The sequence below is a fragment of the Epinephelus moara genome, chromosome 14, assembly GCF_006386435.1.
Source record: "Epinephelus moara isolate mb chromosome 14, YSFRI_EMoa_1.0, whole genome shotgun sequence".
Lineage (NCBI taxonomy): Eukaryota > Metazoa > Chordata > Actinopteri > Perciformes > Serranidae > Epinephelus > Epinephelus moara.
Window position 1 is genome coordinate 8,823,644 of NC_065519.1, and position 20,653 is coordinate 8,844,296.

General features: G+C 42.6%; 1 protein-coding gene across 2 annotated transcripts in view; it reads right to left on the minus strand.

Annotated features, from left to right (window-relative positions):
• Positions 1-1,257: 1,257 nt before the first annotated feature.
• The window catches only part of sos2 (son of sevenless homolog 2 (Drosophila)), a 51,777-nt gene continuing 32,381 nt past the window's right edge, over positions 1,258-20,653 (minus strand). Inside the window, exons 8-23 of one of the 2 annotated variants that reach the window (XM_050061489.1) lie at positions 15,161-15,259; positions 14,763-14,890; positions 13,843-14,498; positions 13,632-13,713; positions 13,373-13,495; positions 10,186-10,298; positions 9,359-9,581; positions 9,090-9,209; positions 8,825-8,987; positions 6,556-6,673; positions 6,237-6,409; positions 6,029-6,145; positions 4,621-4,885; positions 4,223-4,264; positions 3,934-4,037; positions 1,258-3,306 (exon numbers count right to left, since the gene is read on the minus strand). In XM_050061489.1, the coding sequence (XP_049917446.1) occupies positions 2,803-3,306; positions 3,934-4,037; positions 4,223-4,264; positions 4,621-4,885; positions 6,029-6,145; positions 6,237-6,409; positions 6,556-6,673; positions 8,825-8,987; positions 9,090-9,209; positions 9,359-9,581; positions 10,186-10,298; positions 13,373-13,495; positions 13,632-13,713; positions 13,843-14,498; positions 14,763-14,890; positions 15,161-15,259 (3,030 nt within the window). In that variant the 3' untranslated portion in view covers positions 1,258-2,802. The remainder of the gene's footprint in view (positions 3,307-3,933; positions 4,038-4,222; positions 4,265-4,620; positions 4,886-6,028; positions 6,146-6,236; positions 6,410-6,555; positions 6,674-8,824; positions 8,988-9,089; positions 9,210-9,358; positions 9,582-10,185; positions 10,299-13,372; positions 13,496-13,631; positions 13,714-13,842; positions 14,499-14,762; positions 14,891-15,160; positions 15,260-20,653) is intronic. The other variant, XM_050061491.1, reaches the window with a different exon arrangement.

Below are 20,653 nucleotides of genomic sequence, written 5' to 3' on the forward strand. Positions count from 1 at the left end.
ATTTAAGCCCCAAGTCACAATAAAACACACAGGTCCGTCCCCAATGCTTAAAAATCATTTAACATGCCCCTATCATAAATAACAGTCCCTTACCAACACCAAAATCTTGTGCAAAAAAGTAAAAAAAGAGGAGAGAAATGAGTAGTTCAGTACAAAATAAGACTGGGTGATTTATTAATCTCATCAAGACCATTAATACAAAGCAGTTAAAAGGCCACATACCATCAAATAAACCGACTGCTGAATCAAGCTGTTACAGTGCCACCGGAGGAAAACCAATCTGTTATTCTGTTGGGGCTGGGATTTAAAAAAAACACACAAATCAAACCAACAGAGAACAAAAATTTGGCTAAATCAACCCCACCAATACTGGCTCGGGAAACTCGAGGAAATGGACAGAACATGAGTGAAGACAGTAAAGTGAATTGACTTAAGCTGTCGATTAAAAATCCTCCAAAACTCCTCTTTTCTCTCTTAGTTTGATCAGAAGTTTAATCATCCGTCATCATGTGCACAAAACACAGCGCGAGGGTGAGGAAGAAGAAAAAGGGCACGAGTGATTTTTCTTAAATTTCGCTGCAATCCAGCTCGTGGTGTCGGACATCCTCAGGTGTTTGTCTTTTATACACATCATGGGGATCAAAGTGAGGTGGTAGACTCGTGTTTTTCTGCCCTGATCCACGTAGAAAGTGAGTTTGAACAGTTGCATAGGACCACTGCATTTTACAAACATGACCTATAACAACTGTGGCTCTTCAACAGTACAGCCTAAAGTGCACAAAGTGTGTTTCTCAGAAGAAAAAAAAAAAAAAAGTCCAATTCTTCACTATGCTCAAATACTTGCAACCGAATATATGTGTGTGTATATTCAACTGCAACTTTAATACAACTCCAACCTCTGTTTAATGAGTGTTAGCATTAAAAAATCTTTGAAAAGGAGAAAAGGCAATTAGTAGGATGTACAAAGTGAAGCACACATCTAAGTGCTTGGCATATTGAACTGTGTATTCTTTTTTCATTGCTTTAAAACAGCTACGGGGCAGGGAAGAAAAAAATGGCTTTCCTCAGTTAATACTCCCAGTGTTTCAACTGGAGATTGTCTGTAAGTAAGTTAGTGACAGTGACCTGTTTTTTTTCTGGTTTTGTTTTTTTAGTTTGTTTTTTTTATCCGACTGTAGCAGCATTGGATTATTAGGCAATATTCGACTGAACAGATGCGGATGAGGGTACAATACAACAGGGAAAAGAAAAAAAAACTTGTCACTTTATACAAATTATTTAGTTAGTGTATACATGTTATACACAGTATCCACAAACATGTACAATTTCATAGTGTATAGCTTTGTTCTAAACATTACATAGGCAACTTTATTTTTTAGCATTTTAGACACCATTTTGCTTATTTCTGTAAAGTAGAAAACAAAATAAAAGGCACATCTGAGCATGATGCATGGATTATTTCAGTCTTTCCAAAGTGAAACAAAAATGTTTTCAAGCAGAAAAAAAGAAAGAGAGACAGAAAGAAGAAGTTAAAAAGTTCCTCTTTTTCATGGGTTCTTTAGGTATTTCGAGCAGCCACTGGGGGGAGCTGACCCAGCTCTGGTGGGAGGCTGCGTGCTTCCAGTGCTGAGTTTTAATACCAATGAAGAAGAGTTGGTCAATGGGGGGCTTTTGGAGAAGAGCACAGTGTCAAGACAGCAGCGCACGTCTGTAAGGGGATCGGTTAAGACATCAGCTTTCGAAGAGTTGGAGAGAGAATGACTCTCTGCTCGTCTTTGTCCTGGATTGGTGCTGTTTGATAAATCGTGGCAGACCTCCCTCTGTCGCACGCCGCTGAGGGAGGTTTTCTAATCGAAACCTGCTGACTTTGCCCAAACTCGATGTGCAAATGGAGTGTTCTCGGCTCTCGCTGTCCCATCCGGGCCGAGAGGACTGGAGCCTGGGGTCAGAGGTCACCGCTGTTGGATTTTTAAAGGCAACATTTTGTGGCTGCAGAGAGGCCTGTCTTCGGATACAAAAAACAGTCAGACAGTTTGACTCACGTCTTTTACAGTCACAGTGTACAGTTGAGATACAAGGTGGGGGATTCAGTGTCGCCGCCTTTATGCGTTTCTTTTAATGTCACATCTGTTTTTAAAAAAAAAAAAAAAGAAAAGAAATCCCTTATCCCCCTGCATAAAATAAGACTTTGGCAACTGTTTGTTTCTCAGTTCGTAGGAAAAACGAGTCAATGGAAATGTCTGCTGCTCACAGCCACTGTCCAAGAGCTACGTCTAAGTGGATCGTTGAAGAGGAGAGAGGTTTTAAAAATCTGTGAGCTGCAGCAGGACTCCAGATGATGTCAATGCCCAAAGAAACAAAGCATGACATTTGAGGCTACAAAGTCCAAGGCCCCCCCACATTGGCCCCATCCTAACGGAGGAGTGGGGTGTGGGGTAAGTGTACATTAAGAGTGGGAGGGGTGAGAACTTTTGTCAGGAGCAGACCATCCCGCTCCGCTCAGAACAAACAGACACAAACACTCCTTGTTGTTTTATTAGCTGGCACACCGGTGAAGGTTTCTCATTGGCACAGAGGGTTTGTGATGAAGGCGGAGCTACTGATCCCCTGAGAGGCACAGCGGGGGGTAGTGATTGGTCAATGCAGAGGGCGGGTGGGTGGAGTTAAGAGAGTGTGGAGCAGTGTTATTTTTTTCTGATCAGTAGCTTTGAGTCCACTGTGTCGTAGTTTGCAGGAGACAGTTTGAAGTTTGCATTTCAAGATCACCTCTAGGTGTTTTTAAAAAACCGAAATAACGCAGACTCACTGGCTGCTGTCGGTGTTCTCCACCAATGAGAGGCCTTGTAGCGGCGGCTGCAGCAGCTCCCTTTTGTATGTCTTTGGTGGGAGTTTGGGGAGTTGTGGGCTGGAGTTGTGGCGTGGGGGGACAGGTGGGGCGGTATTGGGAACAGGGAGAGGGTAGAGGCTGTTCTGGCTGGCGCTGAGCTGGCAGCTCCGCCTGGGGATGCGGGGCGACGGCGTACTGGGCGGGGTGTTGGGGGAGCTGGGGGAGCTCCCAAAGTCCCAGTGGTATCGGCCCACGGGGGAAGGCTGCATGTTGACAGGGTAGTTGATGAAGATCTCCGGGGGCCGCTGGGGCACAGGCGGAGGCGTGTCGGGCAGAGGGTCACGGGGCGGCGGAGGAGGAGGGCTGGGCAGGGGGCCGTCCATGGGGGGACCGTTGTAGACCGGTGGTCGAGGCTGGTTCCTGGGCAGAGGAGGGGGCAGCCGGGGAGGGATGGCTGGGGGGCTGTCGGACATGGACAGCTAAGACACAGAGAAAACATAGAGATCAGAACAGAGATAAGCAGAGCGCAGGTTAGGATGTAGAAGCTGTTTACAACTGCTATTAACATGGGTTTTGGTGATCCGAACACAAGCGGACAGTTATGACACATCGCCGTTCACACCTGTGTCTATCATGCGTCTTCAGCTAACAGAATTCAACAAGTCTGTTTCAATAGGGCAAAACGATGGATGACCACTCAACACTTTGCCCAACTTGTCGAAAAATGTGTTATATAGGGCATATAATGTGTAAGAGTGTTAGCGTACTGTCACCAAAACAACCACCACATCTTGCACCGATGACATCATACTTGTCAAGGACACATGAGGACACATTAGTGTTGACGCTAAAAAAGGATATGCAGTCAAATGCGTCCAGGACCACTTCAGCAACTAGTTTGAGTGATCGGATCACAATGCGTCTTGGTGGTTGCTTGGGAATCGTACACATGCCGTGTATTTTTCCGCCCTCAAATTCATTGTTTTCAATTTGGACGAGCGGCAGTAAGTTGCAATTAACATAAAATATGTTCAGCCTTCTCAAACTGAGTTTAAGTGTTGTGAATTTAAGAGTATATTTGATGAACAATGATTCCCTGCTCTTACTTTGGCTTCAGACATTGCGTCTTTCCGTCTTGGCGGCAGAGGAGGCGGCTTGAGCAGCTCCTCCCCGAGCTGGTGGAGGCTGCCACAAGACACGGACTGGAACTCTGAGAAAAAGAAAAAGCCACTCATGGAGTTAAAAAACACAGTATGGATAAAGATTAAGAATTGACCCTGCTCACAATCACAAAACACCAATCACAAAGTGCCATAAGAACGATTCAAATGAAAGTCAGGCAGAAAACAATCAGGTAAAAACCACTTGATGAAAAACAGGAAAGCCCACACTCACTTGAAGGCGGCAGAAGAACAGGAGCAAATATGGAGTTGCTACCTGTAAAATTTAAAGAGGGAGAAGATGATTGATTTCATAAGAGAGGAAGGTGCATGCTCTCACCGTGTTTAAAACCCAATCTTTATTTTTCATTTTCAAACTCCTCCACTTCTACACTGACCCCAGATCTTTCGAGCTAAAGTTTATTTTTTGCAATAACAAAAATAGCCTCATTGAAATGTCAGTGGGTCAAACAGCTTCACTGATGTGCAGCCCACTGCAGCTCAAAGTTATGTAATGCAATCTATCTTTAAAAGTGAAAGCAAAAAATAAATTTAGATATTTACTGACTTCCACAGAGATATTGGTAAACTTTCCCTTTCACTAAAACTTTCCCGAGCGTCGGCTGGACTCACCGCCATAGGAGCTGCTGAGGTCGGGCTCCATGAAGACTGAGCTGAGGTCGGAGGAGGCCGACTGTGGAGGAGTCGGCGTGTTCGGGGAAGTGGGCACTGAGGCTGACGCCGGCGTCTCTGGCTCGGTCTCGGCAATGCTCCGGAAGGTGATCTTATGCGGGGGCTCCCTCTCCAGGGGGACGGGGTGGCCCTTCAGGGTGCCAGAGGTAGACGTTCGCACAGGCCGGATCCCCGGGGATTTCAGAGTGTACATGGTCTTCCTGGGCTGCAGGAGACGAAACAGAGATTCAACAGTGAGAACTTTATTGTCTCACTGTCTCTGAGAAAGAACCAAGCGCTCACTGAAACTTATGGCATGCAGATGTGTCTTTACTTTAAAGGAAAATGTTTTAACTCGAATAATGGCTTGAGGAATTTTGGGGCAAATGGTCGACACTGCAGCAGGGCAAGATTTAAAAAATATTCCCGTTTGTCTGGTCGTGCTGAATTACTGAAGAGGTTCCTGTAGAAACACCCTTTTTGCCCAGATGAAATTCTGTTTTTGGATTTATCTGCATCTCCGTCCACAAGAAGTGAGGAGAAACTTGGTTTAAAATATTTTCCGTTTCCCAAATTGTCCCTTGGAACTACTACTGAAATACCAAAGAAACACTCCCCATGAAAACTGATCTCAGTGAGATGTGTGGATTATTTAGATAAATGGGATACTGTCTCTGGAAAGAGATAGTGTACCTAATGTTTTGAATTCCTGAGCACCAAATTCCACCATCATGTGGCAAAAATCTCAGGGCGGGTTGAGGAAAAAGCAAAACAAAACAATCTGCGTGGCTTGATGTGAAAAAAAAAAGTGTTTGGGGGTAAAGAAAAAACTGTCAAAACTGCTGAAAACACAAGTTCATTTTAAAGATTTCACTTAGAGGAGTTCTACTGAAGGTACTGAAGGCTGAACATTTTTTAAACTGTTACACCTGAAGGCCCAGACACACTGAACAGACATTAAAGAACAAGTGGCAATGAAGGCCAACTATTGCTTTCATCACTTCCATTTCTCGTTGTCCACTAAGCTAAACTGCTGCTGCTAAGCTGTTAAGCTCAATTGGCAAAAACTAGGACGACGAACGAACGCTCACAGACAACCCAACATTGACCAATGGCCGATGGTCTGCTTGGTGTGTCAGGGCCTTAATAATGACCTTATCGGCTTTCCATGTTCATACGTTTGATTGTGAAATGTTTTGTTTCCTTTCGTGACTTTATTTTCACTGGTGGCAAAAATGTTTTCAGCTGAAACACCAGTGGGGAAACACCAACCCTACCGGTCAATGATGTAACTTCATCACTCACTCTGTCGACCATTGCTGCAACAAGAACTTCACTTCAACTGAAACCCCCCAGTCTGGACACTTACAAATCGGGGAGCCTGCCTGCAGTTCCGCGGCTCAATATCCAGAGACATTTTGAACAGGTAGTCGGCAAACTCCGTCTCAGTCCTGTTTCCCATCGGGTTCAGGTTCTCGAAAAACCTCTGTGCAACAGAAAAAAAGAATTTAGGTTCAGGATTTATGAAACATGTTGAAAGACAAACGAGAAAAATAGATTGAAGAACGAGCGCTCACCCTGATTTCGTGCTCCACCTTCAGACAGTAGGGCTGGTTCTGATACTGCTGGATCTCTCCTGTGATTTCAGCCACTTTCCTCCTCTTGCTGAAGTTGATCAGCTCCTTGCCGTGGCGTTTGAGGAAGTCTGGGTTGCCTTCCTCCGTCTTCAGGATGTTGGTTAAATAGATACCTGAGGATGAAGATGATGGTGGTCAAGAGAAAAACATAGTTTCAAACTAAAACTAAAAATCAAAGTTACATATACATATTATTGTGTCTCAGGTTGTTTCATACTTTACATGTTGTGGCTCCGTATTAACACTGCAGGAGACTTACCAAAGAAAGGCACACAGGGCGGGTTTATTGACTTGAGTTTAGCCAAGTATTTCTTAAAGTGGTCCTGGCTCAGCTCCACAGCCTCTTCCAGGATTTTCTTCTTCCTCTCTGGTATTGCCTGAAGGTGCAGGGGGAGTAAAATCTCATAAATTACGTCGTGAACATCAGTTCAGTATTAGACGAAAATGCACGTCAAAACAACAAACATCTGATGTTTCTCAATGGCCAATCGCTGAGGCAGGTTTTTTGGTTCATGTTCATGTTTCTTTTTTTAAATATGTAGTAACAAACATAAACACATCATTCAGCAGCTGGATACAAACTATCATATAAGACTTGCAAAACTAAAAACTAAAATTTCACAAAAAAATTAAGGTGTTTTCGTTACATTTAAAGTTATTTATAACGACTCAGACTCTGTAAAACCACATACATCAAACTGCCCAGTTTTAATGAAAATAAATTGATTGTTAAACTGTTCAAAATCTAATTTAAATAAATGCACAGCTGACTCTGGAAATGAGAGTATATTAGCATGCTAAATGTCAACATGTTAACCTGCTTACACTAAGCGGTAGATTTCCAGATTTGCCGGTCCAGTCTACGAGCTCAAAACCAGTTTAATTTCATACAAACTGGCTGAGCGGGCAATTGTAATTGCGAACAGGCTCTGGCAAATTAAAAAGTAGCCTACATCAGCAACCTGTGCTGACGGCGTCACTGCCCTGAATCCAACTTGTATTGGATTATTAATAAGTGATATGACAATGTGATTACTATAATAAGAGTTTTTTTAAACAAACTAAGGGAGACATTTGTGTCTGATAAGCTGTGAGCGGAGCCCGGCAACATGAGGAGATTAAACCTTAGTAGGAATGGTTTGGAAAGAGCGGCGCACATTGTGTTTGTTTACTTTAAGATTCATGTGGTTTTTTTGGGGTGCTGAGTGGAGACATCGCAGAGTTAGCCACTCCAGGAAACTTAAATTGCCCAAATATGGCAACATGTTAGATATGAAGCTGACAAATGATGTGAAAGATGTATCCAAACTAACCATGATCGACCAATGTGCCGTTTAGAGCTGAACTTTTTCCAGATGCCCCGTTTCTGTTTATTTCTGTTGCTCACTTTAAAAATGCCACAATGGATGAGGAATGGCTGATTCCATCCATCTGCTGTCATCCGCTTATCTGGGGCCGGGTCGCAGGGGCAGCAGGCCGAGCAAAGCACCCCAGACGTCCCTCTCCACAGCAACGCTTTCCCAAGGTGTTCCCAGGCCAGATGAGATATGTAATCCCTCCAGCATGTTCTGGGTCTGCCCCGGGGCCTCGTACCAGTGGGACGTGCCCAGAGCACCTCTAACGGGAGGTGCCCAGGAGGATCCTGATCAGATGCTCGAACCACCTCAACTGACCCCTTTCAACGTGAAGAAGCAGCGGCTCTACTCCGAGCTCCCTCCGGATGTCCGAGCTCCTCACCCTATCTCTAAGGCTGAGCCCAGACACCCCGCGAAGGAAACTCATTTCGGCTGCTTGTATCCAAGATCTCATTCTTTCAGTCACTACCCAGAGCTCATGACCATAGGTGAGAGTTGGGACGTAGATGGACCAGTAAATTCGAAAGCTTTGCCTTCCAGCTCAGCTCTCTCCTCACCATGACAGTCCAGTGTAGCGCGCACCAAACCGCCGAACCATCTCAGTTTGGGGCCAATCGTTGATTCATGAAGTTGAAGTGAGGAATCATCTACACGATGCCTCCGTATGTTACCATCGCTAATAATAAGCTAGGCTACTTGCTGTTGTTGTTTGTCATTTCCAGTAAGTATCAGGATATACAGCGTGTGTTTTCTGTATAAAATGTAACGTTACAAACGTAGGAAGACCACAAGTAGGCTACTCCCTCCAGTCTGATCTTCAGCACACAGCTGATATTTATGTGGCTTGTTGAAATGGCCTAACAGAAGTGCATATTTAATGGATTCAGTGTGGACTTTGAGCTGTGATGATACGTCAAGTGGTAAAATTTGGTGTACTGGTCCAGTCCAGTGTTTGGATTGATATTAAACCAGTTTAAAAAACAGCCTAACCCTCGTGTCTATTAACTGATTTCTCTTTTGGTCATTGGTGGAATTTTCTCGTTCATCTTTTGGAGTTTAAAAGTTTAGTAAAGGCTACTATAAAGTGAAAATATATATTTTATTTATTTTGCTCTGGTGAAGACACTCAACCAGTCATAGAGTTCCTTCTGATTGCTCTAAAGTCTGACTCACCTCAAAGGTGTGGTCGAGCCTGTAGACTGGGACAGAGTTGATGGCACTGACCACCTCCAGCACGCCGTTAAAGTTGTTGAGCTCCTGGAACACCTGCAGAATCTCTATGACCCGTGACAACACCGCCACCCTCTCCTCCAGGTTCATGGTCTCAACAATACACCTGAAAACGACCGACACACACAGTTATTTGTTTTCATTCCACGATGTGCTGTAACATATTCAGTATCTTCTTGAGAAAAAATATCTGAATCCTTGGACTCACTTCTCGAACCACAGTGTGAGGTTGGTGGTATGGCGGATCATGCGGAGCAGGTTAGGTGAGTTCTTCTCTTTGTCCTCTTTGGTCCAGACGCTGCCGACCAGCTCGGACGGCCGGACAGCTCTGAGGAGGAAGTGGGATTTTATTTTTCAATCAGGCAAGGACACAACAATTTACAGTGATGGATTCACTCTAGCAAGAGTCATAAAAACATCTCCATCAGTTCATCTTCTTTATCTGTAAAAACACAGTGATCTGTCACAGTGACTGACCTGTAGAGCTCTGATTCGAGCAGAGTCAGCTGTCGGGCGATCTCTATGGGATGAAGGGTCATGAGGTCAAACGAGTCCACCTGTCCCGCTCTGCAGATGTGCCACTCGATGGGAGGGGGCGGGCTCTCGAAGGTGATGTTGTGGCTGACACCGTTTGACTGTGTCTGGAGCTTCCTCCTAATGATCTTATTGATGGACTCAACCCACTTTCTCATAGACTTTCCTATAAACGAAACACAGTTTATAGAATGTATGTTGTATAAGAAAGCTTTTTGGTCCACAAACACGAGTTGCGAGCCAAACGTCACCGTGTTTTAAAGATGAAAGAGTACCTAAAAACAAACAGGATTTAATCATCTTTAGTCTGATTTGCGCCACGTACGTTCACAGAGGCTCAATTTGGAAAAGATGGAGGTCAGAATTAATGCTGCAATTGGTTGCTTCATAAAAAAAAGATACACTTCTAATGACTCTGGATAAAGATCAATCATTAACTACGAATATCTGACAAAATTAATCTGAGCAAAAACCACAACGAAGGAAAAAAAAAAAAAGCCTTACATGTGGCCATCCTGTAGGATTGTGCTGACAGGGCCTGACCTCTTATTGTGAAACATTTTCTTCATCATTTTATTTTTTTCTTTTACGAACAAACTTTGTGACAAAATCATCTTTCATGCTCCAAATTTGGCTTCTTGCAAAGTACGCTTCAACAAACAAACAGACGAGATGCCTTGAAATGATTCCAACACAACTTGAATACTGACATTTCAAAACTGAATGTCTATTTTTAGGGAAGCTGAGAATAAACTGAGTGCAGTTCTGACCTCGCAGCTGAATCTTGCTGGTGATGTACTCCTCTAATCGACTCCTCAGCTCCGGATCGTTCTCGAAGTCATAGAAATGATGCTCGACCCACTGACGGAAAACGTTGAGAACCCTGCGAAGCAAAGACATGGTTGACAATGCGACATGATGTAAGGGTACTAAAACTTTCTCCAAAGAACGAATGAGAGCCGCTGCTCAGTGGACAGCTGAGAGACACAGAGCGTGCAAATCAGCATGTTTTAACATCACACTCGTTAAATTTAGGGTTTATTTCGACCAAACCAGAGAGAATGACTGTTGAGACAATGGACTGAAGTTAATTAAGATTGTTTTGGTCAGTTTTATTTTGTTTCTGTTCAGTTTAAATGAAGTGTGTTTTACGATGAGTTAACAAGGCAATTAGGATTGTCTTAGTTTGGTCAAAGAGAGAAATTTGAACTGGTGTATGGTTGTATTTGTCTACTTATTAAGGAAAATGTGTGTGGGAGTATTTCCTTTCCTTTTGTGAGTTTATTTTGTTTATTTGAAGTTTCTGCTCAAACACATCTCCCAGCTAAAACTGCAGTTTAACCTCAACTGTTTAAAGATTATGTTTTTGGCAGTGTTGCCTTTATTAGAAAAGCAATTGTGCAGAGGCGGACAGTAAACATGGGAAGAGAAAAAAGTAGGCCTGTACTACAAAGCCAGTTCAACTTATCCAGGTTATCTCTTTGTTATCTGGCTTGACTAAGCCTAACATTCGTCAACGTCTGAATAACCGGTACTACAAAGCTGGTTGTCAACTAGTTCAGTCAACTCTGGGTTTTCCTGGATCTTTGAGGCTGAGCCCACCTTCAGGAGGAAACTCATGCTGTCATGAGTGTCATGGCGGCATGCGAGAGTACTGCGGGTTTTTGGTCTCGATTATTGCTCTTTTATGTTGTATTTATTGTATTTATTAGCCTGAAAACAATGAAATGACCTCCTTTTTTTTTTTTTTACCTGAGACTCCGGACTTTCGTCCATAAATGCTTTTTTCTTCATTGATCTGATTGGTCAGATGTCGGGGTGTTGACATGCTGTGAACCGATACTCTGAAGTTAACTTGCTCCGGAGTAGGTTAGCTGTTCAGCATGAGTTACTGAGGTGATTTATGCTGCTTAAAAGAGAACCAGCTTCGTAGTACTGAAAACCCAGATTTAACCTTAAAGTTACCTCGCTAACTCCAAATCCTGCTTCGTAGTACAGGCCTCAGGTGCCTGGCCAGGGTCAAACTGTTGCAGTTGCGTGGCATGCTCTGCAACCATTTGACTACCAAGAAATACGTCAACCTAGGAATCTGAATAATAGCACAGTACCTGACAAAGAGGTTGGTAGAACAGAGATATTAGTAAGCAAAGTCCTTAATTGAGCAGTTTTTGGCTGGAGGCCAGTGTATATTTTTTACCCTGGTCAGTTTTTTTTTTTTTAAGAGTGGGAGCTTAAAAATAGAAACAGCTGGAAGGTTTTATGCTTTAAAGGACCAAAGTCGTGCCTGAGGAGGTATTTTCATTTACTTTGAGTATCCTGGTTTTAAAGTAAACAGTTTGACCACATGGCAGTGTTTTTAACAATAGACCACCCAAACTCCAAGACAATGTCCTAATGTCCAATATATGCAAATACTGAAGGACTCTCATTGTTGCAGACAGAGATGTTAACAAACCTCATGACTGACTTACTGCCATCTCTTGATGTTTCTCAACATACAGAGTACATACTGCATGTGTGATCATTAGACTTGTACCTCACAATGTCTGACTGCCCACTTGTGTCTCTATGACTAAAGTTTAAAGGATTTTATTGCAGCTGCTCTTAACTACAGCAGCGGTGCGCTCTGATACTGAGAAGCTCTCAGTTTTTAATGGTACTCTTGACTCTGTTGCTCCTTATAAGGATACAAAGTCTGATACAAAAGTGATTCTGTGGCTCACTGAGAACGTTCTGGCCTTAACAGGAGAGCGTGTCAGAGCAGAACAACAACAACAACAGACAAAGAGACACGAACTCTTTTGTGGCATTTTGAAAGGCCTTGTCAGGAGATAAAAGAAGGCAGCTCAAGATGTTGGGACAACTTTTTACATTTCATCTACAAGTTTAGAAACTCAAGGGAATTCATTTTTAAACAAAAAACATGATTATCTAAAAGGTACGTAATTAATGGACCAATAAGAGTCTGATTTTATAATTCGTAGAACATCTGACAATTTAAGTTGGTGTTGAAGGGCTTGCATCTGCCCGTGGTTGTCTGGTGGAGGGGCTTAAGCGGGATTTATACCTGTGCGTGAGCTCTATGCAGAGCCTACGCCGTTGTGAGCATTTATACTTGTGTGGTGGTGTGTCTGTGTCTCTACAGTTACACCTCCAAACACATTTCAAATTTCTGTGAAGTGCTGTAAAGTTTAGTTGATTCAAAACACACAATAAACATGGCTTCAGCAGCTTCACTATAACTCGCAGCATTCACAGACAAACACTTGTCTTTATCAGGACACATTTTCCCCACAAATACAACACGCTAATGTTTTTAGCACAAGCCTATGGCATTTTACATTGTATAAATTAGCTTAGCGGTTAGCAGACTTTTCCTCTTCCTATAAAGCCAGGGACAACAGCAACATTTAACAAAGGTAATGTTACTAAATTCAGCTCCATTACAACTCACAAGGTTCACTGACAAAACAATTGTCTTATACTAAACACGTTTTCCAAACAAATACAACATGCTAACGTTAATAGCACAAGCCTATGGCATTTTACATTGTATAAATTAGTGTAGCAATGAGCGGAGATTTCCTCTGTTCATATGAAGCCAGGATAAATCACACACAAGACTTAAAATGCTATTTTTGTGGAGGCTTTATTGTCTTTATTTGTTTCTTATCTGTGGAATTAAAGAAATTAAAAGCTTCGTCTCCGCTGAGGGAAATGGTTTCAGCTTATAAAAACAGACAGAAGTCTGCATTGCTGCGACCCATAGTTACATTTCTGGGGAGGTGCACGTCAGGCTACAGTGCAGGGTATGCCGTTGATTCAACACAGATTTCTGCCTACCCCAGCTTTACAAATTCAATATTATGCCATTCTTTCAGTTGTTTCTCTTTGTCTTTGGAGACCCTTACAGAAAACTAATAGACCGATTCAGCTGTGACTGGATGGCTGTTATACCTGAGTTGGACTGGCTGCACGTATTCCCTCCTGAATCTCTGGAGCTCGGCCGCCATTGGCTGGTCCCCGTTCCAGAGAGCCTGTCGGTCCTCCTCAGTCGGTTCTGGCTCAGGGATCTCAATCCTGAGAAAAATAATATATTTCAAGATATCAAGACTGCATCACTGCTAGATAAATTTTCCAAGTGAAGAGAGATTATACTTATGACTCAGATATGAATACAATTAACAACCACAGAAATGTTCTGGTTGAACCGTACCTGTCTATCAGCAAGGTGAGAAGTTCTTGTGGTTTGCAGAATGATCGGTATGTGGTTAGAAACGTGCGCACAAAGTTAGGATCTACAAACAGATGAAAAAGATTAGATAACAAACTGGCAATCAACATCATAATACATCTTTGCTAAATAAACCCATGAGTCAGCCAAGTTGAACCGAAATATTTAAAGTGTCTCTCCACAGGGAGCTTACCAGCATACATGTGGTAGGTGAGCCTCTCTATGAGCTTGACCACTGTGCCGGCTTTAATGATGGGGATCCCCGTTTTGCTCTGCACTTTGTCCTCAAACACTATATTCTCCTCAGAGTCCTGCACAGCAAAGCGGTAAACCTCCGGGGAGGGCAGTCTTAGAGGATGCTCCTGCTCCTCGTGCTGCAGCACAGTGTCCAACATGCGATCCAAAGTGGAGCGGTACTGCAGAGTCACCAGCCCCGCCATCCACGCCGCCTTCTCCTCTGCTGTCCGTGCACAGAAAACCGCACAGTTTTCATCTTTTCCTATCAGTTCAAAGGCGTGCCGCAGCTCTGCAGAGTCCTCGCGATCCACGATGCGAATCTTCCTCAGCACAAACTTCTCCTTCAGGCGGTACTCCGCCCCGCTGCCAGCACCTGGCAGCCGTGAGCTCTGATTGGCCTTGCAGCTTATCATCAGGCCGTCAAACAGGAAGTTGTGTCTCTCGTGCTTGGCGCCGGCTCGTAAAAGCGGACCCTCCAGGATGAACTCGCTGCAGCACTGACCGATGTCTTTTCCCTCCCAGCCGTCGATGCTCTTCTGAATCTCGTTCATGCGTTTGATGGCGAGTTGTTTGCTACGAACCTGCCTGCTGTACAGGCGGTACATGGGCTCACTGTGAGGGGGAAGAGAAACTTGGGGTCAGAAAACTGAAGAGCACAACGCATAAATCAAACATTAAACAACTATTTGCAACGAGTCTGGGCCCCCTGCAACTGCATCTTCGTTGTGTGCAGCATGCAACTGTTGAACTGAGAATTTACATCTTGTAAAACAAACACAGCAAATATAAACATATTTCTACCATTTGGTCAATAAGATGTCGACAGAATAACCAAATGAATATTAAGTATCATAAAGACTAGGAGAGTAGGCGTACCCAGGTTTACGGCGAGGCTGGTGCTTGGCATAGATGCGCTCCACGCTACACTGAAGGTTAAGCAGTGCTGTGATCGCCTGTTTCAGACATTCTCTGTCGTCTTGGTCTTGACTGCGCTCCTGAAGTTGCTGCAAAAATGGGAGAAAACACACACATCAGATGTGTTGCTATATTTCATAATACACAAGTCAATAGTTTCTCACAGCAGTTGACAGTTTAAAATGTATGCTGTGAAAAACGGCTATACAAAAGTTACATAATACAATCAGCAAAATTGATCAGCAAAAAAAAAAGAAACCAAAAACAAACAAAAACATGCCATAAACTCTTTAGAAACCTGAAACCAAAGTGAAAACAAATCTTTCTTTGATTAGAAGCGTCCATGTGTCGGGACGTACCTGCAGTAGCTCAAAGTAGTGCATACAGTGGTATACTGGGACCATCATCAGCTGTGGAAGGACGTACTGGACTGCTTCTTTGAAGCCTTCTGCAACTGACTGGAGACACAAAGACATATACGAAACTATTAGCAGATCTGAACCAACCAGCACGTGGTCAAGAGACTCATTCAGAAAATGTTCCTATTCACAAAAAACAGAATTGGGATTTACAAAAGCACAAGTGGTCAAATATGGCTTCCTGTTACATTCAGAATTTATCTAAAGGTCTTACTCCTTGTATTCAAAGCCCTAAATGCGCTAACTCCCTTGTTTATTATTTGCCTGCAAGAACACTGCGATCATCTCAAGATGTAATCTTGTTTTATTCACATGTTCAAAACCTCTAACATGACGTTCAGGAGTAAAATGCAATCATAGCTGTCAGAGACAATGATAAAAACTACAGACATATATTCTAGATTGTAAAATAACCACAAAAACAATATGTTAGAGCTAGAAAAGGGGTACTCCTCACTACAAATGACTACAAATGATAAAAAGAAGAGGACCATGAAGACAAGGATTAAAATGTGCATGTTTCAGAATATAAATGAGACCGAGAGGCTGCAGGGTGACGAGAGATGGAGGATGGGGGATGGAGGGGGGAGAAGCGGTTGACCGAGTAAAGGCTTCAGGGTAACCGGAGAGGAGGCCGTCATAGTATCCATTTAAATCTCCCGTTCCCCTGATAGACGACTCAGAATCAATACGCTACTACTCAGACTCCACAGCAGCGGCCACAGTGTCTGTGTGGGGAGGGGAGGGGAGGAGATGAAGAGGGTCTGTGTGCATGGAAGAAAAGACATCAGCTGCCTGACGCACACTGATGGACAGCCCAGGGAACAATGACCTAAGTTTAGATCATGTTATTGATATGTCAGCATCCTGCGGGTTTACAAATTGTCTGCGTGCATTAGGGCTTCACGTTTAGATGCATCATAATCAGTGTTATGTATTTGGCTTGATTGGGTGCAACACTGGTGCAAAGCATTTATAAGGTTTGCTTTGGTGCAACAAATCAAGCACTCCCTGCACGAGTACAGTAAGAGTCAGTTTCAAACATGCTGAGATTAACCTGACAGCGTTTCTAAAATGTTGTTGAAGGTAAGACAATTTCCACTGTGCAGGCAAACTTTGCTTTCAGTTTTTATGCTAAGCTAACCAGCTGCTAACTCCAGCTTAAAGGGACAGTTCACCCCAAAATCAAAAAAGATATTTTCCCTGTTACCCGTAGTGCCATTTATCAATCTGAATTGTTTTGGTGTGAGTTGCAGAGTGTTGGAGATGCTTCTCTTGTATACCAAACTACACACCAACAGGATCACCGTGCAGAAGGAAGCGTGCATCTACTCATGAATGAGAGGAGTGTGCTTATGACAGTGCAGGACATAAACATTAACGTCGTCCTCCTCGGCTGAGTTGTAACGTTAGCTAGCTCAGCAGTGCTAGGTGAACTAGCAGTAGATGCACTCTTCCTTCTGTGTGGTGATGCAGTTGGCAGGTGTAGTCTGGTAGAAAGAAAATAGTTCCTACATGAAACTGCTCACAACAAGGTCTGTGGATTATCTTGAGTAACAGGGTCATGATTTCTGCTGTTGAGTTTTTCGAATTTATTTTTTGGCATTTTGAGCACCACAAGCTGAGTGCCACCTAGTTCTGTTATATTAGAAAGCAGGCGGACATCTCTACAGCTGATATATCCAACAGCAACTCACACCAAAACAATCTGGATGATAAATGGCACTACGGGTAAGAGGAAAAACATATATTTTTGATTCCTTTTAGGATTTGAACATTGAACGAGAGTCCTGGTGGAACAATACAAGAGGTATAACTTGAAAGTAAAGGTGGCTTTCTGTCAAAACAGCAAAGCAAAACAATTTTCAGAATCAGTCTTTTTGCCAAGGAGGCTCTCATGTACCAGGGATTTGCTTTGATATTCTTGATATTTTTCCCGCTTAAGATATAACAGAGGAAAATAGTTGTGACTGTGGAATTGGACAAGATAGGACTGATAAGCCTTCTGGTTGTAGTCATGCAGATCTGATATGCAAGTTGTTTTGTTAGTAAACTGGAAAAAAAAAGTTGAGTTATCCTTGGCAATGGTGCTATGTAGTGCATATGTGCACAGCAGTGCATACTGAGCAGGTACGGGCCAATAAGAAAAATTAATGTAAGAATTATCCTGGCCAAAATAACTGTGATTCAAGATATTATCCCAATAATCATCAAAATATGCTTACATACACTTAAATAAACTTAAAAAACTAAACTTAAAATGGCACTAAAACATACTGGAATCACTTTACCTTACATCTTTAAGAAATATATAACTTAACTGCATCACATGTAGAACATGTCTTTTTTTTTAGTAAAAAATAAACAATCGAACAATATCAAAAAGCCAGGCCTTTCAACTATTTGAAATGGCATCATATCTTATGATACGAAATATCTGATTACGATCTTTTGCGTTGTTTGAGGCTGGTGCATATGCAACCTGAGTCTCTTTTATTGTTGTTTGCCCAGCAGTCTCTTTGGGTGCTGCTGGATGAAATATTCATGATTACCCCGATAATGGAAATTCACCAAAGTGAACTTACTGGGTTGTTTTTTTTTTTTTTTAATTGTAATCTGTGATAAAATCATATATCATCCCATCCCTGATTATGAGCCGATTTATGGTTTTTACCCTTAAAGATATACTTTAATTTCAAATTTCAACCAGCTTTGTGTCATAACAATGTGGGTAAAATAACTGCGCTAAACTTCCCTCCAACTTAACAGCACCCAGACCTCCCTGCTCATTTGCCAGCGAAAATCCACTGGATGACACGTTTCGCGGATTTTGCTGGCTCTCGGGCCATTGCTCAAACTACAGATTGTATTCCTGGGCACCATACTGTTTCCTGTGTTGTAAAAACTGAGATCAAACGGTAAAGCTAAGCAGGGCTGAACAAATATGAACCAAGATTCTGTTACTCTATTCCCTCTTTCTCGACTCAAATGTTTCTGAAACATATTTTAGTGCCCTGTTTGGTTGTAATACGAGAATTTGTGAAGAGGAAGTGGGCACCATATTGGTTCTGGTCTAGTAAAAATGGAGGCTGAAAAAACAGAGGTGTCGTGGTAAAGTTACGCAGTGCTGATCAAACATGAACCAAGATTCTGTTGCTGCGTTGCCTATTTTTCACCTATTTTACAGTTTAACTGTAATTCCAGATTGGTTTTAACCAGCTGCCCGCCATATTGTTTTTGGATGAGCAGAACCCAACTCACATTATGTCATCCACCAGTGGTAGTGTTTATTGGTCCGGTGTGGTGCAGTGTATTCTGGTAGTTGTAGGTTTTCGACCTTGAGATAAAGCCACAGCCTTTTTCTCTGTTTGCTCTGGTCATGCAGCACCAATGTCAAAAGTATTTGCATCTTTTTGCTGAATAGACAGCCTAGTTTTATGAGAAGACCATCTTCCTAGCACTGAAATACTTGTTTAAATATTGATATAAATACTCAGCAGTAAGTAAAAGTGCAACTACACAAAAAGTGATCTCAGCTCAATGTGAAGGGTTACTTATACATGTGATCTGATCTGATAACCTGGGAATAAAGTTGATGTTGTGTTGTATAACATGTAAAAACGAGTCTCTACAGGAGCGTGCATCATTGTGGCAGCAGCCTAAATATAAACACAGAGTGCAGTGAGATTACGGTACAAAACGACTATGAGAACAACATGTTCCCATTTCACAGGAGGTACAGGGCTGCTTGAACCCATGTTGCAGGTCTTCTGCCGTCTTAATTCACAGCTTATTTTCAACATGAAATGCGCCTTGGGCCACCAGCCCCCTCCTCCTCCTCCTCCTCCACCTCCTCCACTACCTCCTCCTCCTCCCCAGGAGAAAAATGGCCCGCAGTGTGGCTGCCTGTTCTATTTTTAAAAAGGCGATGTAATTTACCCACAATACCAGACGCTGCAGAGTGCAGGGGCTGAGTGCTCGACAGACACATCTATCTGACAGAGAGCGGGGAGGGAGGGAGGGAGGGAGGAAGTCAGGAAGGATGGAGTGAGAAAGATGAAGTACATGCAACGAGACAAAAGCTGAAGAGGTAGAGCAGAAGTGCTGATGATGATACAGCCGCTGGTTCGGTCTGCATTACAGCAAATGTCGTAATATGTATGACTCTATACCAGGTGCTGTGGATGATGGCGTGCATATGAGGTCGTACAAAGGAGGCGGAGAGACGAGGAGATGAACAGCCGTCAGGTCAGAGATGAAACACAAAGTGAGAGATGCTAAAATAAGATTAGCCAACGGTGCAGAGACAGGGGCAGAGCAGTTTGATAAAAGGGGTGGAAGGTGTGTGTGTGAGGGGAGGCTGGTGGTGAGACACCATTACACCATCTGCCCCTGGGACCACCACTGATGACCACACACACACACACACACACGCACACACGCACACACACGCACACACACACACACACACACACACACGTAGGCACACACACACACACGTAGGCACACACACACACGCACACACACAGACACACACAGGTGGTAAAGCAGCAAAGCAAAATGGATTTGCAAAGTGCCACAATAAATATCACCTATTGACGAGGCCAAAATCAGAGTCTATGGATTGTAAAGCCGATTAGTTAACTAATTGATTAGTCAATCAATAGAATTTAATCTGAAATGATTTTGCTTTTCAAAAAAATCAGTGGTTCCAGCTTCTCAAATATCTGCTGGTTCTCTGTTCTGTATGGCAGTAAATTGACATCTTGTGCTTTTACTGTGACATTTCAGAGGTACTGCGTCACTTTATTGATACAGTTTTAATGCAAAATGTTTATGGAAATCACATTTTAGTTTGGTATTAGCAGTTTGTGAGCACAGTCTTGATTTTTTAGTTGTTTCCTAAAAAAGGAATTTCTTTGAAAAGTCCGCTGAAATAGATTTTCCCGCCTGATAATGAAAAAAATAAGTGTAAACCTTTGGGGTTTTTTGGACTGCTGGTCGGAAAAAACAAGGTATCCGAAGATGAAAAGTGTCTATCACTGACATTTTACAGAGCAAATGAGAAAATAATTTATACTAAAAATTGTTAGTTGCAGTCTTCATGGATTTCCCACAATAACTGTGTCATATAAATATCATTAACATGTTTCAATGATAAATTATGAAGGTTTATACAATTAAAAGACAAAAACATGAATTTTTATCTAGAGTTTCAGGTTTAGGGGCCAAATAGGTTTAATACTTTATTTTATTTTGATGTTTTAAAATAAAATAAATATTGAATTGAATTGAATTGAATTGAATTAAAATAAAATAAAAACGGCTTAAGCAAACATTTATTTCCATTGTTGATTCATCTGGCAAATATTTAATCCCTTTTTTTTGGGGGGGGGGGGGGGGGGGGGGGGGGGGGTCTATGAATGACAAAAA